This window comes from Callithrix jacchus, chromosome 10, assembly GCF_049354715.1.
Source record: "Callithrix jacchus isolate 240 chromosome 10, calJac240_pri, whole genome shotgun sequence".
Classification (NCBI taxonomy): Eukaryota; Metazoa; Chordata; class Mammalia; order Primates; family Cebidae; genus Callithrix; species Callithrix jacchus.
In genome coordinates, this window is record NC_133511.1 from 109,636,156 (window position 1) to 109,651,262 (window position 15,107).

General features: G+C 54.1%; 1 protein-coding gene across 3 annotated transcripts in view; it reads left to right on the plus strand.

Moving 5' to 3' along the window:
- CD82 (CD82 molecule) overlaps positions 1-15,107 on the plus strand; it is a 54,212-nt gene extending 39,105 nt beyond the window's left edge. For all 3 annotated transcript variants that reach the window (XM_009007975.5, XM_009007973.4, XM_035262404.3), the window contains 6 exons: positions 1,341-1,465; positions 1,637-1,711; positions 10,446-10,547; positions 13,244-13,447; positions 13,720-13,803; positions 14,120-15,107. In XM_009007975.5, the coding sequence (XP_009006223.1) occupies positions 1,341-1,465; positions 1,637-1,711; positions 10,446-10,547; positions 13,244-13,447; positions 13,720-13,803; positions 14,120-14,197 (668 nt within the window). In that variant the 3' untranslated portion in view covers positions 14,198-15,107. The remainder of the gene's footprint in view (positions 1-1,340; positions 1,466-1,636; positions 1,712-10,445; positions 10,548-13,243; positions 13,448-13,719; positions 13,804-14,119) is intronic.

A 15,107-nucleotide genomic window follows, 5' to 3' on the forward strand; every position in this document is an offset into this window, starting at 1 on the left:
CTCTACTAAAATACAAAAAAATTAGCCAGGCATGGTGGCTCGTGCCTGTAATCCCAGCTACTCAGGAGGCTGAGGCAGGGGAATCGCTTGAACTCAGGAGATAGAGGTTGCAGTGAACTGAGATCATCCCACTACACTCCAGCCTGGGCAACAGAGCAAGAATCCGTCTCAAAAAAAAAATACACCAAGCTTACTCCTTCCTCAGGCCTTTGCACCTGCTGTGCCCACTGCCTGGAATGCTTTTCCTGCAGATTTTCCCTTGGCTGACTTCTCCATTCATGTCTCAGCTCACATGTCCCCGGCTCAGGCTGGCCTTTCTCAACCCATCCCAACCCTCTCCCTGCCCAGCAGGTCTCTGCACTTAGCCAGCTTTGGTACCTTTATGGCGTATAACACAATGAGAAAACCTGTGTTGTGGACATTTTGTCTCCACTCCCATCACCAGATGTCAGACCTCATCAGTCTCTCTTCTGTATCCCCAGCAGTTGGCACTGTGCCTGGCATGAAGCGGCACCCAGTAAATAATTGTTGACTGAGTGAACCTGCATCACACCTGTCACAATACATGTCCCCATGCATCAGTGAAAAGAGTGTGGCATTGGAGGCTTGCATATTTCCAAATCCCAGCTCAGGCCCTTGCCTGTGCGCCTTTCTGAGCCTCAGTTTTCTCATCTGTGAAATGGCCATGCTAGTGCCTGCCAGGCAGGGTGATGTCAGAATTGGAGGTGGTGTGTGGAAAGCCCCGAGGCACAGTGAGTGGACAAGAAAGGCTGCCGTTTGTTGTATGGACAAAAGGAAAGGCAGGTTAAAAATCAGCCTGCAATCAACGTCCCTGCCCCTGCAGAACCAGCCAGCTCCTCATCTGTCAATTCTGTAGATACGCACTGTGTGCAGCACCTCACTGAGAGAGGCGCTGTTTGGGCCGGGGGTTCCCTGGGAATAAAGCAAAGCTTCTGCTGTCATGCAGCTCTGGTTCTCGGTGGAGGAGTGGAGCAGACAATGAGCAGGAGGGACCTGTTTGGATCAGGAGTTAAATGTCTGTTCAATCCTGAGGAGTGTTACAAAGAAAAAAATAAAGCTGAGAAGGAAGTTGGGCTCCATAAGGGTACAGATTGCAATTTGACAAGTGGGAGGGACACATCTGGGGATGGCAACTTCCAAGGGAATGAGCTGGTTCCCTCTTGGACAGTGAAAAACCAGCAGGGGAATGCAGCTGACCCCAATACCCAGGCTCCAAGGAGGGGATTGGGAAGCAGACCTGGGCAGTTAGGCCGGGCGTTTGTACCCGCTGGACCCACTGATGTCATACTTATGAGTAGGTACGTGTCTTTTCCCCGTAGAAACCTCCTCCAACTCGCTCAAGATGGGCGCCTACGTCTTCATCGGCGTGGGGGCAGTCACCATGCTCATGGGCTTCCTGGGTTGCATTGGTGCCGTCAATGAAGTCCGCTGCCTGCTGGGGCTGGTGAGTACAGGTCCCTCTGCAGCTGCCCGCCCATTCCCTTTCATCCAGCCAAGCGCAGCCTGAGCACTGCACTGGTCATAGCCCCAGGTGGAGAGCATCTCCCGAGGCATGTGGGCTGGGTACACCAGGTAGGGAACCGCGGCTGACTTCCTGCCTGCTTTGTGTCCCCAGTACTTTGCCTTCCTTCTCCTGATCCTCATTGCCCAGGTGACGGCTGGGGCCCTCTTCTACTTCAACGTGGGCAAGGTAAGCCCCCTCTCCCTCCCTGCCCCATCACTAGGCTGGACCAGCCACGTGGGGGATTGACAAAAATCCCCCCAGTTGTCACAGACAGACCCAGTTGGTGTCAGGGATGGCCTCCTGGATGATATTCCATGTAATCAAATGGGGGAGCATTAGAGGAGAAGGCAGCAGGTGTGGGAAATCGCTGCTGGGCCTGGATCTCAGCCTGACCCACTGCTTTCTAGCTGTGTGGCCTTGGGCAAGCTGCTTGCCTCTATGTGTCTGCTCCACCGCCTGTGAAATGGGGACAATAAGAAAACTGAACGCTCAGAGTGGTTGCAAAGATACTTGAGATTATCTGAGTGAAACGCATAGCACAGAGCACCATAAGTACTCAACAAATGTCAGGCTTGTTATCAAGATGCTTTAGCAATTATTATGCCACTCACCCACAAATGAGGGGTCGGAAGGGAGATGTTCAGCTTTCAGAAATAGAAAATCAGACTCAGACTTGAAGGGCGTCTGCGGTTGACATAACCGGAAGTCTGGTTTGGAAGCTCGGCGGCCCTGGTTCTGGCTGTTCAGCATCCTTGCTGGGATGGTTTTCCTGCATCGTGCTGCTTACCTCATGGATCCAAGGCAGCTGCCATAGAACCAGGCACGGCATCTGTGCTGCTGTGGCCAGAAGATGGGGAAATGTGCAGTGCCAGCCATGGCCATCCCTTTTATCAGAAAAGCAAGCCCTGACTGTGTGCGGTGGCTCACACCTGTAACCAATGCTTAGGGAGGCAGACTTGGGGGGATCACTTTGAGACCAGCCTGGGCAACATGATGAGACCCCATTTCTACAAAAAAATTTCTTAAATGCTGGGCATGGTGGTGTACACCTGTGGTCCCAGCTACTCAGGAGGCTGAAGCAGGAGGATCACTTGAGGCCGGGAGGTTGAGGCTACAGTAAGCCATGCAACAGAGCCTGGGCAACAGAGTGAGACCCTGTCTCAAAAAAAAGAAAACCAAAAGCATCCAACAGACTTCCCCAGACTGAGTTACAAAGCCACCCTCGTTGCAAAGGAGGCTGAGAATGTGAGTAGCCAACTGTCAGATTCCAAAGACAGAGACACAAAGAGCCGAGGATGGCTATTGGGTGAGCAGCTGTGAGCCACAGTTATCCACTTATTATATATGAAGCACCTACTGTGTGCACATGGTATCTTCTAGAAGCTTTCCATACGTCATCTTGTCCTCACAATGGCTCTGCAGGGTTTTATGTTGACAGAAGGAGAAGCAGATGCTCTGAGATGAATAGCAATAACCACGTTGATAACAGTGACCCTAACCTGCACCTGAGTCCATGCACAGCATATACCAAGGACAGTGCATATACCACGTTACACTCCTCCTCTCGGTGATCCTCACTAGGCCCTCTCAAGGTAGCAGGAGAATCTCCGTCCTGCAGATGAAAGAGTACGGGCAGCCTAGGCGCCCTGACTCCGAGTCCTGAGTTCACCCGTCCCCAGACCCTGCCGAATGTGGCCTGTGGCCTAGCAGACCCTGGGGTCCCTGCTTCCAGTGCCACCAGTTCTTGTCCAACAGTGAGGGTGGCAGAGCCGGCAGCCAGATGGGCTCCTGCACTTTACCACTGGGAGGTCAAGTTGCCCAAGATCCCTCTTGGAAGGAAACTGAGCTCAACAACTAACACTTAGTAGAACTTAGAACAAGCCTGGAGCTCAGCGCTTCACACCAACTGCATTAATTATTCCTCACAACAATCCTGTGAGATCATGGGCATCAATAACCTCCATTTTCAGATGAGGAAGCTGGGTCACAGAGAGATCAAGCAGCTTGTCCAAGTTCACACAGCTAGTAAAGTGGCAGGGCCAGAACTGGAACCCAGGAAGCCTGGCTTCTGAATTCATGCCTGTGAAATTTTCACTGTGGCAGTTCCTGCCTGAATCTGTTTTACTTATTTATTTAAGCAAATAAATCATATTTATTTTATTTATAAAATAAATAAAAATTATCCTTTATTCTTGTTTCCCGGGAGAATTCGATCTGGCTCCCAACATAGGCTCAGGATAGCTAAGGTCAAAATGAGAGCAGAACCTACATCAAGAGAGAGGAAGGCAGTTGTTCCTGAAACCAGAGGACAAGATACTCTTAGTAGCTAAGGGCTAACTTGGGCACCGAGCTTCCTGGCAGTCAAGGCGAAAGTGGAAAATAATGGATTTTGTAAATGAAAAGCAGCTTGTTTGGCTATGAGACTGGAGACCAGCAATTAAGGGAGGGAAATTCCTTTCCCGGCAAAATGGATGTGGGATCAGGTCTTCATTTCTGCCTTATGGCACTGGAGCTTCCTTAGGACACAGTGATATAATCAGGGTGGAGTAGAAGCCGGCCCAGGTGAGCTGATTCCTATGACTCAGAAGCTGGATGCCTCTGCAGGGGTCTCGGGCAGTCTACCCTCTCACCCCATATGATTCACCATCTCACAGTAATAAAGATAGCACCCACCGAGTGGGCAGCAACCACATGCCAGGAGCTGAGCTAGAAATTTGAGCTGAAATACACGTGTGAAATTTACAAACATTTTCCATTTGAAGAAACTGAGGCCCAGGAAAGCAAAGTGTCTTTCGGCCACTGACACATACAGCTTGGATGCATCAGAGTGGGGATTTCCATCCTGATCCCTTGGACCCAAGGCCCATGCCTCCCTGTACACCACGCTGCCCTCCCAAGGGCTGCTTAAGTCTGCTTGGCTGACGATGAGGAGCTTAGCCTTAGAGCTGTCCTATCAGCCCCAGTCCCGGACTTGTTCGGAGATGTGGGTTTCCTGACCCCCGCCAGGCTCTGTGCTTGTACCCCGCCCCCATTTTTCCCTTTAGAGCCCACACCCCACACCCCCTAGTCCCACTGTGCCTCACCTTAGCCCACCACCACTTTTTCTGGAAGGCAGGGGGAAATTTTCTGGCTTTGCGAGGAAATTCTGGTGCCACTGTATCGCCCAAGTTGGAATGAATGATTTATTTTTTTCTTTCCCAGCGTGTTGTAAATCTCAGTGGAAGACTAAACACACTGTCGGTGGTGTTTATTCTGGCAGACAGGGCTTGGCAGGGGGTGGGGCTCATTTGAGCCTAAGGAAGAAAGGCCTTTTGAAAGGAGATAGGGCTCCCAGGCAGGTGGGTGGGAGTGACCTGCTGTGGTCTGCAGGCAGCCCCTCTGTTCTTCCTTCCCCTGTCACCCGCAGCCACTGTTCTCAGAGCAGCATTGGGGAAGTTGGGGACCTTGGCATGGCATGTGACCTGTGGAGCCTTGGGTTCTGCTTCTATAAACTGAGAATAAACCTGCTTCTCCCTGCCCTGCCACCCACGTTGAAGCGAACACAGACTGTGGCACTTATAAAAATGCGGAGCGGTGGCCAAGGGCCTCGGCTGTGGAACCACTGCTTTGACATCCTGAGCGTGCTACTCAGCCTCCCTGTGCTCCGTTTCCTCATTTATCAAACTAGTGACAATGCAGGCCCCCGTCCCTTCTCTGCAATTTGGAAATCCAAAGAACACCTTGGAAACCAAAAGTAGCATTTGCAGCTCATTTGGTGGCAAAATTGAACCTGAGGGGAAGCAAGGCTGTGTATGGCCTTTGCCTACCCCATACGGGTGTCCCTGGGGAAATAGGAACAGGAGTGATTGCAGGCTGCTGCCCCGGCCCCGCTGGGGGATGTGATCTATCCCCTCCAGGCCCTTTCTGCAATGTGATCCTGTCTGCCAGAGCCTGCAGGGGCTTTGGATGAAGAGCACTGGCGTAGGGGAAGGGCATTATGCGGCACCCGGCCCGAGGCGATGTTGCTGGCATCATTACCAGTGCTTATTACTATTGCCCCCGTTATTCACTTCATGAAGGCCTGGTAAGGGCTCAGTAGGTGGCAGCTGTTCCTGCTGCCCTCAGAGTCACCAGAGCAAGGGCAGTGGGATTTGGGCATGGCCCAAGATCCCTCCAGCTGTTTCCTCATTTGCTTGTTTATCCAGCCTCTGTTTGGTGGTCAGAGCCCAGCTCTGGGATTCAGGGGCCCTGTGTCTTAGTGTGGGCTCTGCCGCTGTTTGCTGCGTGGCTTCAGATAAGTTGTCCCGCTCCTCTGATCCACAGGTGAGCTCTTGGGCCGTGCCCAGCGCAGGCAGTCAAGAATTCTGACTTATTCTCTCTAGACAGTGGGGGTGGGGGGTGAGATGGAAGCAAGTGCAGGTTACCCTTTCTGGTGGTGTGTGGGTGCTGAGCTGGATGCCCTTGGCCTGCGGTACCTCTGCTAGCCAGGCCCCTGAGGCTCTGAGAATAATCAGACTCAAGCAGAAGCTGCTGGCACGGAAGGGGCTCACTTGGCCTGGCTGAGAGCCAGAGGTGGGGGCCATGACAGTGGCAGTGCCTGGCCAGACAACTCCCCAGAGATGTTGTTCAGGAGATCTGCGATTTCCTTCTTGTCGTCCTCTCTCTCACCCCGAAAGCCCCCAATTGCTGGTGCGCACATACCCTCATGTGCGATACACAGGTGGCCAGATGGGTTCCTTGTTACTTGGGGACAGTGTGGCTCTCGGTGAGCTGTCTGCTTGCTGGATTAGCACTTCCTGATTCTCTGGCTTGGGGTTCTCTTGTGAGGGGCATGGAGAGGAAGGACAGCTAGAGCCTGGGATAGGGAGAGGGCCTTTCTCTTCCCTGTTGAGAGGAGAATGAGAGAGTCCAGGCTGCCCCTCTGGAAAAGGATTATGGAGAGACGTGGTCCAGAGTCTCTCAGGCACATGCCAGTCACTGGCTCTGGATTCTGGGATAGCTAGTTATGTGGTTTGCAGCCAGGTTTGCAGGGCAGATGCAGCTGGTCACAGGCTCAATGCCCTGGCCACCCCCTTTATGGCCAAGGGCCCTCATTTCCTATCAGGGCACTGGGACGAAGCCTCCGAGCTGGTGTCTCTGTATTCTAGCGAAGCATTTGGCAGCATCTCCTGTGGGAAACCTGGAGAGGACAGGAAGATGTGGGTCCAATTCGTGCATTTGTACCTCATTCTTAGGGGTGATTTGACACCTTAAAGAGCATGGCGAGAGGTCTGCACAGCAGACCAAGGGCTGGGCACAAGAGCCTGGAAAGTTACTCTGGAGATGTAGTCTGGTCTCAAGTAGCTGGATGATGTGCCCTTCGAGAGAGGGATTTGATTTGTTCCTGTGGTCCTGGCTGGGACTTGGGTAGCCAGGAGAAGAGGAGGATGTGAACTAATACAAGTGGGCAGAAGTCATTTGAGCACAACTTTAATTGTATCAACATACTCAGGAGGCTGAGGCAGGAGGATCACCTGAGGAATGTGGAGGCTGCAGTGAGCTGAGATCACAACACTGTACTCCGGCCTGGGCAAAAGGCTGGTGGGGCCTCCCTAGCTCCATGGAGACATAGAAGTAATTTTCCCCAAGTAGCAGAACTTCTTCGAGACAGTGGATTTCTGCAGGGCAGACAGAAGCAATGGAGTGGTCCCTGGTGGGATGGAGGGAGATCACGAATGTCTGCTCCTGCTACCTCCTGCTCTTTGTCTCGGTAGCTACCTGATTGCCAGGGTGACCTCCCTGCACTCCCAGCACAAGCCTCTGCTGGAGTCCCAGGGTATCAGCTCCAAGCTGAACCAGCCCCTGCAGCCATGGTCCCCATGGCCCACCTGTGTCCTTCAACCACATTCTGGACTGAAAGATGTTGTGATGTTTCCATGGAAACCACCCATCTAGGTGGAAACCACCCAGCCTCCATCACCTTCTCATTTCACGGGCCTGGGAGAGAAACAGGAAAGTCCAGGCTGCTGTGACAGCCGCACTGAGGTCTAAACAGAGCCTCGGCACAACGTGTCATGAGGAAGCTGGGCGGGTGGGGAAGGATGTGGGAGGCAGGCTTTCCGAACAGATGCTTCTGAGGAAACCCTCCTTTCCACACCTCAGGGATCAATCACCCACTGGGGTTGAGAGGTGCAGCTGAGACGTCAGGGCAGAGAGACCTCAGATCTGCCGGCAGGCAGCCCCAGCTACGTGACTCAGGCAGACCACTTAGCATTTCTGGCCCTGGTTAAAACTGGGTATGGCCATGTGGTTTAAATGCCAGTAAAGCTTAATAGGTAGAAACCTGGGGTCTGAAATCAGCCAAGCCTGGATACAAACCTCAGTTCTTCCACCTGTGGCCTGTGTGACCTTGGGCAAGTTAGTTAACCTCTCTGGACCTGTTTTCTGCATCTCTAAGATGAGGGAATGGGGTGAATACCTAGCCCATAGGTCCACTGTGAGGATTCAATTGAGATACTACATTTATAATGCTTACCACAGCACCCAGTACACAACAGACATTTGATAAAAGCCACTGTTAGTGTTGTGATTAATTACCAACAGGAAAGCTTTGTAAATTGCAGAACTCTGCATACCAGTTTTTTCTTTAAGTATCATGCTGAAAGCTTTATTGAGAGGAGTGCAGGGAGCATCATGGAGGCTGGTTTCCCAGCATTCATTTAACCAAGGGAGTTGAGTGAGGAGCCAGGGCTGCAGGATATGGCTCCTCTGAGCACAGTGTGCGTTCCAGAACTGCCCTTGGGGAGCTGTAGGAAGCCCAACCCACAGGGTTCCCTGGGAGTCAGGCTCTGAAAAAACATCTGGAAGTACTTGTCCCATTTCTCCCAAATCCTCCTGCTCAGGACCTGAGGTGGGAAGGTATGTGGTCTTCTCCTTGGCATCCCTGCCCTCTAGGGGCCCTTGCCCTGGGGCTCCCCACAGCCGTGACCAGCCCACCCATGCATGTGCCCCAGAAGGCCTCTGGGTAAGGTCCATGTGAGAGGCTAGGTGGGGCCAGGCAGGGGCTGGATCTCAGAGCCCCCGCTCCACCCAGGCCCGCTTATGGCTGAGGGAGACCCTGCCCTTAGCTGGCTCTGCGTTTTCCTCCCTTTGTACAGCTGACTTATTTTGAAACCCCTCCTCTCCCTGCTTTGTAAATTAGTGTTTTCTCTGTGGGGTTAGCTGAGAGCAGGTGCTGCTCTCCACCACAAGGAGGGACCCTGAATTCCTGAGCAGGGTAGGAACCAGCATAGGCAAGATGTGGATTTGGGCTGGTCCATGTGCCGCAGGCCTGTAATCCCAGCACTTTGGGAGGCTGAACCGGGCACATCACTTGAGATCAGGAGTTCAAGACCAGCCAGGGCAACATGGTGAAACCCTGTATCTACTAAAAATACAAAAATTAGCTGGGTATGGTGTCACACACCTGTAGCCCCAGCTACATGGGAGGCTGAAGTGGGAGGATCGCTTAACCCCAGGAGGCAGAGGTTGCAGTGAGCTGAGATCCTGCCACTGCACTCCAGCCTGGGTGACAGGGAGACTCTGTCTCAAAAAAAAAAAAAAAAAAAGTGAGATTTTGTGGGGTTCTGGGGCAAGCAGCCAGGTCCCAGAAGGGCAACTGAGCTCACACTCTGGCTGGCGGTGCTGCTGGCTTGAGGCCTGGGAAGGGGTAAGGGAGGGTCTTTTCTGTTTTGTTTTTTTGAGATGGAGTCTCACTCTGTCACCCAGGCAGGAGCGCAGTGGTGTGATCTTGGCTCATTGCAACCTCCACCTCCCATGTTCAAGCAATTCTCCTGCCTTAGCCTCCCGAATAGCTGGGATTACAGGCTCCCACCACCATGCCTGCATAGAGGGAGGATCTTTTGACCACATAGTTGATGCTGAAGTTCCAGGCCCCCCAGTCTTGGGGTCCCCTCTAGGTGTCTACCCTGACATCTTGGGGACCCTGCTTGGAGAGGCTGCACTCAGGTCCTTGAAAGAAGGAAAATGAGCTGGGCTCTCCTTCCTGTCCGTCCTTCTCCTTGAAGCTTCCCTGTGGGAGGATAAGGGTTCACCAAGAAGCTGCATGGGTTTGGCTCTGGTGCCTGGCAGAGCGTGGTGGTTAGGTGTGCATTCAGCACTCATGCACACCGCACACCTATTCTGCGCTAGGCTGAGTGCCAACCATGGGGGACCCTGAAGTGAGTGTGCCAGATGTGGTTCCTGGCCCCCGGAGTTGATGTGTGAGCAGAGAGAGATCATAAGCCCTGAAAACCAATAAGCATGTAACATCAGAGCTCTAAAGAAAAATACAGCATGCTTTTCCTTGTGGGAAAAGGGATGCCAGGGGAGGGGTGGTTGGTTGGTGGTGGGGAGAGGGGATGGGGAAGAGCTGATATTCTGTAGAGTGGTCTGGGAAGGCCTTTCTGAGGAGGTGACATTGGAGCAAAGCCCTGAAGGAAGCAGAGGGTGGGCCATGTTAATGTCTGGGGGAAGAGCATTCCGGGCAGTGGGAATGGCAGGTGCAAAGGCCCCAAGGCAGGAGTGTGCCTGGCACAGAGACAGCAAGGAAATCTGCGCAGTTGAAGCAGAGGAAGCAGAACAGAGGAGGCAAGGTCTGGGGAGCAGAGACAGGTGGTGTAGGGCATCCTAGGTTGTAGTGGGGATGCTGGCAGTCCCACCTGCCATGGTGGTGGGAGGTCCCCGCAGGGTTTTCAGCAGTGACCTGAGAATACTGGTGTTTTCAGGGGCTGGGTTGCTGCCAAGTGCAGAAGAGACAGTGGGGCAGGAGTGGCTGGCACTGGGAGCACCAGGAAAGTGGTTGGAACCATGGGCGTGTCCCAGGCTGGCTGAAGGGAACAGGGAAGGCAGTTGAAGTAGGGGTGATCACAGGTGGGCACGGGTTTCAGGAAATCTGACCCTGGCCTTGTCCTCCCCCCTGCAGCTGAAGCAGGAGATGGGTGGCATCGTGACCAAGCTCATTCGAGACTACAACAGCAGTCGTGAGGACAGCCTGCAGGACGCCTGGGACTACGTGCAAGCTCAGGTGAGACGTGCGGGGCAGCGGGAGGCTTTCTGGTCTGGGCGTTTCTGCATTTAGGGCTCTGTGTGCCCTCGTGTCTGGGAGGGGCACCTGCAGTGTGCGTCCCTGACAGTGAGTTTGTAGGGGAATGTGTTTCTAAGGGGTCAGGGCACCCCAGTTACTCAGAGGGGGCCCAGAGACTCAGAGGCAGCTTCACAGCTCCATGCTCCCATTTGTGGCCAGAGAGACCGGGGGCAGCTGTCAGCTCTCTTATCTCAAGCCACACTGGGGAGCATTGGGAGCTCCACCCTGGGTGTTAGGAAACTGGGTGCCAAGGCTGAGATGCTGAGAAGTCCCCGTGGAGGCTGCCTCTGGGAAGGTCACTGGCTGGGAGGTGCTGAGGGAGACTTCCAGGGTAACAGGAGTATTCCAGCCAAATATTGATACTGGTTTCACCAGGATGTGCACATATGTAAAAATTCACCAGGCTGAATGTGCGCCCATTAGCTTATGTGTATTCCACCTCCATTAAAATGAGATGGACGGACGGAAGAACTGATGGATGGACCGACCGACTGACTGACAGATGGACTGACCAGGTTCCCAGCCTGTGTCAATGGTGAAACGATGGCCACCTGGCTCTCCTTTCTTGTGGTCCCAGATGCTGTGTGTGCCCTTGGCTGGGACCCGCCATCTCTGTCCCGCAATCCTGTGAGGGCACAAGACACAGCGGTCACTTAGGGCCTGTTGACACCTCAGGGGAGGGCCGTGGGGTGTAAGGGGCAGGGGCAGCAGAAGAAAGCCTGACTCTGGGGCACCAGGAGAGTTTACAGACAGGACACTCCACCTCGGAGACATGGACATGGCCATTTTCTGAGCAGAGGAAGGGAGAGCCATGTTTTCTGGCCCTGACGGAGGAGATCAGGTGTGGGGGCCATGGCAGCCGGAAGGCTCAGTGCGCACAGGGAGGTGTTTTGGTCACAGATGTAGTTTGACCACAATTGCTGAGACTTTGATAATGTTAGCCAAGCCTGGATGTCACCAGTGACATAAACCAGTGCCACCTGACAAGGGACACTGGGGTCCCTTGGAGGTGGGGAGCAACCCACCGTGGAAAGTCTTTTGTTGGTTCTAGATGATTCTTATGCTGTCATGCTGCTGGGCTGGGCGAGTGAGACTCCCAGGCCTGGACTGCCACTACTGCCACTGCCTCCAGACCTTTGCTGAGGCTGCCTCCTCATCTATATGATGGGGCTACTGCCCAGGCCATGTGAGATGCATTGTTAAAGCCTGCAGCACTTAGACGGTGTGTACTATGTGGTATGTTGGTGGTGATGGCGAAGTCACTCTGCATATCTGTGGAGACACAGGTGGAGGTGGCATGTGTTGCTGGGGACCAGGTACAGCCGGGATCAGGGCAGGGGGCTGCTTGGAAGGAGGCTCTGCCATAGATGGTCCAAGGAGACCTGCCTCATTTTGCTTTGGTGCAGGATGGCCTGTGGGCTCCCCCAGCCCTGCAGACCTGAGGTGCCAGCCTTTTCTTCATGAGAGGAGGCAGCCAGACTGTTGGAATGTTATGTCCATAAGCCTGAATTAGCAACTGCCTGGAACTGAGCATTCCTGAATGTGCCTGGCACGCCCCCTGCTGGCCACTGGCTGCTGGTTGGGCGACACCCAGAGATTGGAAGGAAGCAGTCAGGAAGCAATCCCTGCTGGGCCCCACACTATCCCACTGAATCCTCCTGGGAACTCCAGCATTTCGGGGGATTAGTGCACAGAGGCCTCCTGGAGCACACAGAGCCCAGAAAGGCTTTCCTTTCTCTAGAACTAGAGCATTTTTCTCCTTTAAAATTGACCTGCCAGGTGTGGTGGTTCACATCTGTAATCCCAGCACTTTGGGAGGCTGAGGCTGGCAGATGGCTTGAGGTCATGAGTTAAAGACCAGCCTGACCAACATCATGAAACCCCATCTCTACTAAAAATACAAAAAATTAGCCGGGTGTGGTGGCACACGCCTGTAGTCCCAGCTACTTGGGAAGCTGAGGCAGGAGAATCGCTTGAACCCGGGAGGCAGAGGTTGCCGTGAGCAGAGATCACACCACTGCACTCCAGCCTGGGCAACAGAGCGAGACTCTATCTTTAAAAAAAAAAAATAAAGGCCGAATTGATTTTTCACTTTTCACTTTTTCTCCTTTTCACCAGGAAGCTCAGAGGCAAATCTCAATCCTGCACTAAAGTAGAAGGGCCTGTCCTAAGCTTACTGTGCTCTCCAGACCCGCGCTGGGCACTTTGCCGGCCTCATCCCGTTTAGTTCTGCTGATAGCCCTGTGAGTTAGGAACGTTAATTATCCCCATTTTACAGACGAGGAAACAGAGTCTAGTCCCTTGAGGGAGGTTGCTCAGCAGGCAGGTGGCAGGGCTGGCATTTAACCCAGTAGCCTGACTTGAAACCCTGTGCTGTGAGCTGTCCACCGTCCACTCTCCCTGTGCCCTGCATACCTGTGACCTTTCCACTTGAACTCCCTCCTATTCTGCTTTGTATTTTTGCTGGTCCTGGTTTTGATTTTTCTACCATGCTTGCAGTTTACGATGGTTCGCCTGGAATCAGGGGCCTGGAAGTGGCACATCTGAGCTTCTGTCTTGGGGAGGCCTCTGCCAGGAGGGCAGCCTGCCTGGGGTGGGCAGTTAGCATAAGCAGTCTGTCCCCTGCCTTGCCCCAGGTGAAGTGCTGTGGCTGGGTCAGCTTCTACAACTGGACGGACAACGCTGAGCTCATGGATCACCCTGAGGTCACCTACCCCTGTTCCTGCGAAGACAAGGGGGAAGAGGACAACAGCCGCTTAGTGAGGAAGGGCTTCTGCGAGGCCCCTGGCAACAGGACCCAGAGCGGCAACCACCCTGAAGACTGGCCTGTGTACAAGGAGGTGTGCTGGGTGGGGGAGGGGGAGGTCTGTGGATCGGGGGCTGGGCTCCGAGGGCATTGGGGGCCGTCTGGGCTACTGCTCAGCCCTCCCTTCCTCCGTTTAGTTCCTTCCCTTGTTTCCCCTGTCATTTGTACCTTCATCTACTTCTTTGTTAATGTATTCATTCAAGGAACAGGCAGAGCCCTCTTTGAGGGCCTTCCGGGCTGGGACTGGGGGCTCTTGGTGGATCTGCGTGACGGGGCGGGATGGTGTGACCGTGTTCTCGCTTGCAGGGCTGCATGGAGAAGGTGCAGGCATGGCTGCAGGAGAACCTGGGTGTCATCCTTGGCGTGTGTGTGGCTGTGGCCGTCATTGAGGTCTGAGCCCCCTCTCCCCCATCCCGGATCCTCCTGGGTTGTCTCTGTCCTGCTGATGTCCTCGGGGAGGTGGTGGTTGAGGGGACCAGCACCCCATCAGCTTCCAGAAACCCTCTGGCCTGAGCACTGTCTGGCTGTGTGACCTCAGACGAGCTGCCGCAGCCCTCTGGGCCTCCCTCTGCTGCCTGCGTCTCAGGGTGGTTGTGAGGCTCAAGTTGAGAACCCACTTACTCCCCATCTAAACCTGGATGGGAGGCTGGGGCGTCTGCAGCCAGGACAGCCCAGCCTCCCTCTGACTCTCCGCCTCTCCCCACAGATCCTGGGGATGCTCCTGTCCATCTGCCTGTGCCGGCACGTCCATTCCGAAGACTACAGCAAGGTCCCCAAGTACTGAGGTGGCTGATGTCCTCTTCTCCCTGCCCAGCCCCTGACCTCAGGGCTCCCAGGGTCTCCCTGGCTTCCTCCTCCAGGCCTGCCTCCCACCTCACTACCAGGACCCCCTTGCCAGCCCTGACTGAAAGTAGGGGGCTTTCTGGGGCCTGGCATGCTCTCCTGGCCTTTCCGCTGCCAGCCTTGAGCCCTGGCTGTTCTGTGGTTCCTCTGCTCACCGCCCAGCAGGGTTCTCTTAGCAACTCTGAGAAAAACGCTCCCCACAGCGTCCCTGGTTCAGGTGGGCTGGTCTTCTGCCTGCCCTCAGGGTGTGTATATTGTATAGGGGCAAATGTATTAAAACTTGGGGAGGTGGGCATTAGATAAGGCACTCTGGGCTGCCAGGAGACTGCCTACTGGGTGGGTCAACTTATTTCCCACAATGACATTTGTATCTTTGTTTTTTCACAATTGTATTGAAGGCAATGGGAGAGGGTGGGTTTTACCTATTATTAAGGGGTGGTATCCCTTCCTCAGGCCTGACTCAGTCCCATCCAGACAGCTCAGATCAGCCTGTCCCATACTCTGGGGACAGGGCCTATGGGAGCTGGGCTGGAGGGGCTCGCTCTGCCTGGGTAAGGGGATCTGACTTGGCCCTGAGCTACTTAGGGACAGGTGAGCCCTTGGGGACATGGCACAGAGCTGGCCCTGTATTCTCCAGGGTCCTGAGCTGTCCAAGGGTGGGGAGGAGGAGGATGGATTCTCCTGGGAGAAGGTGGGCTGGCCTTTCTTGGTAAGCTGTCCTCTGTCCCCGGGGGTGGGGGGTGGGGGTGAGGCTGTGCCTTGTAGGGGGGAGTGAGGAGGGGGCTCTGTGTGCCTCGTTCTGTAAAACATACTCAAGGTTCTAAGACTATTAAAGAGGATTTATAACGATA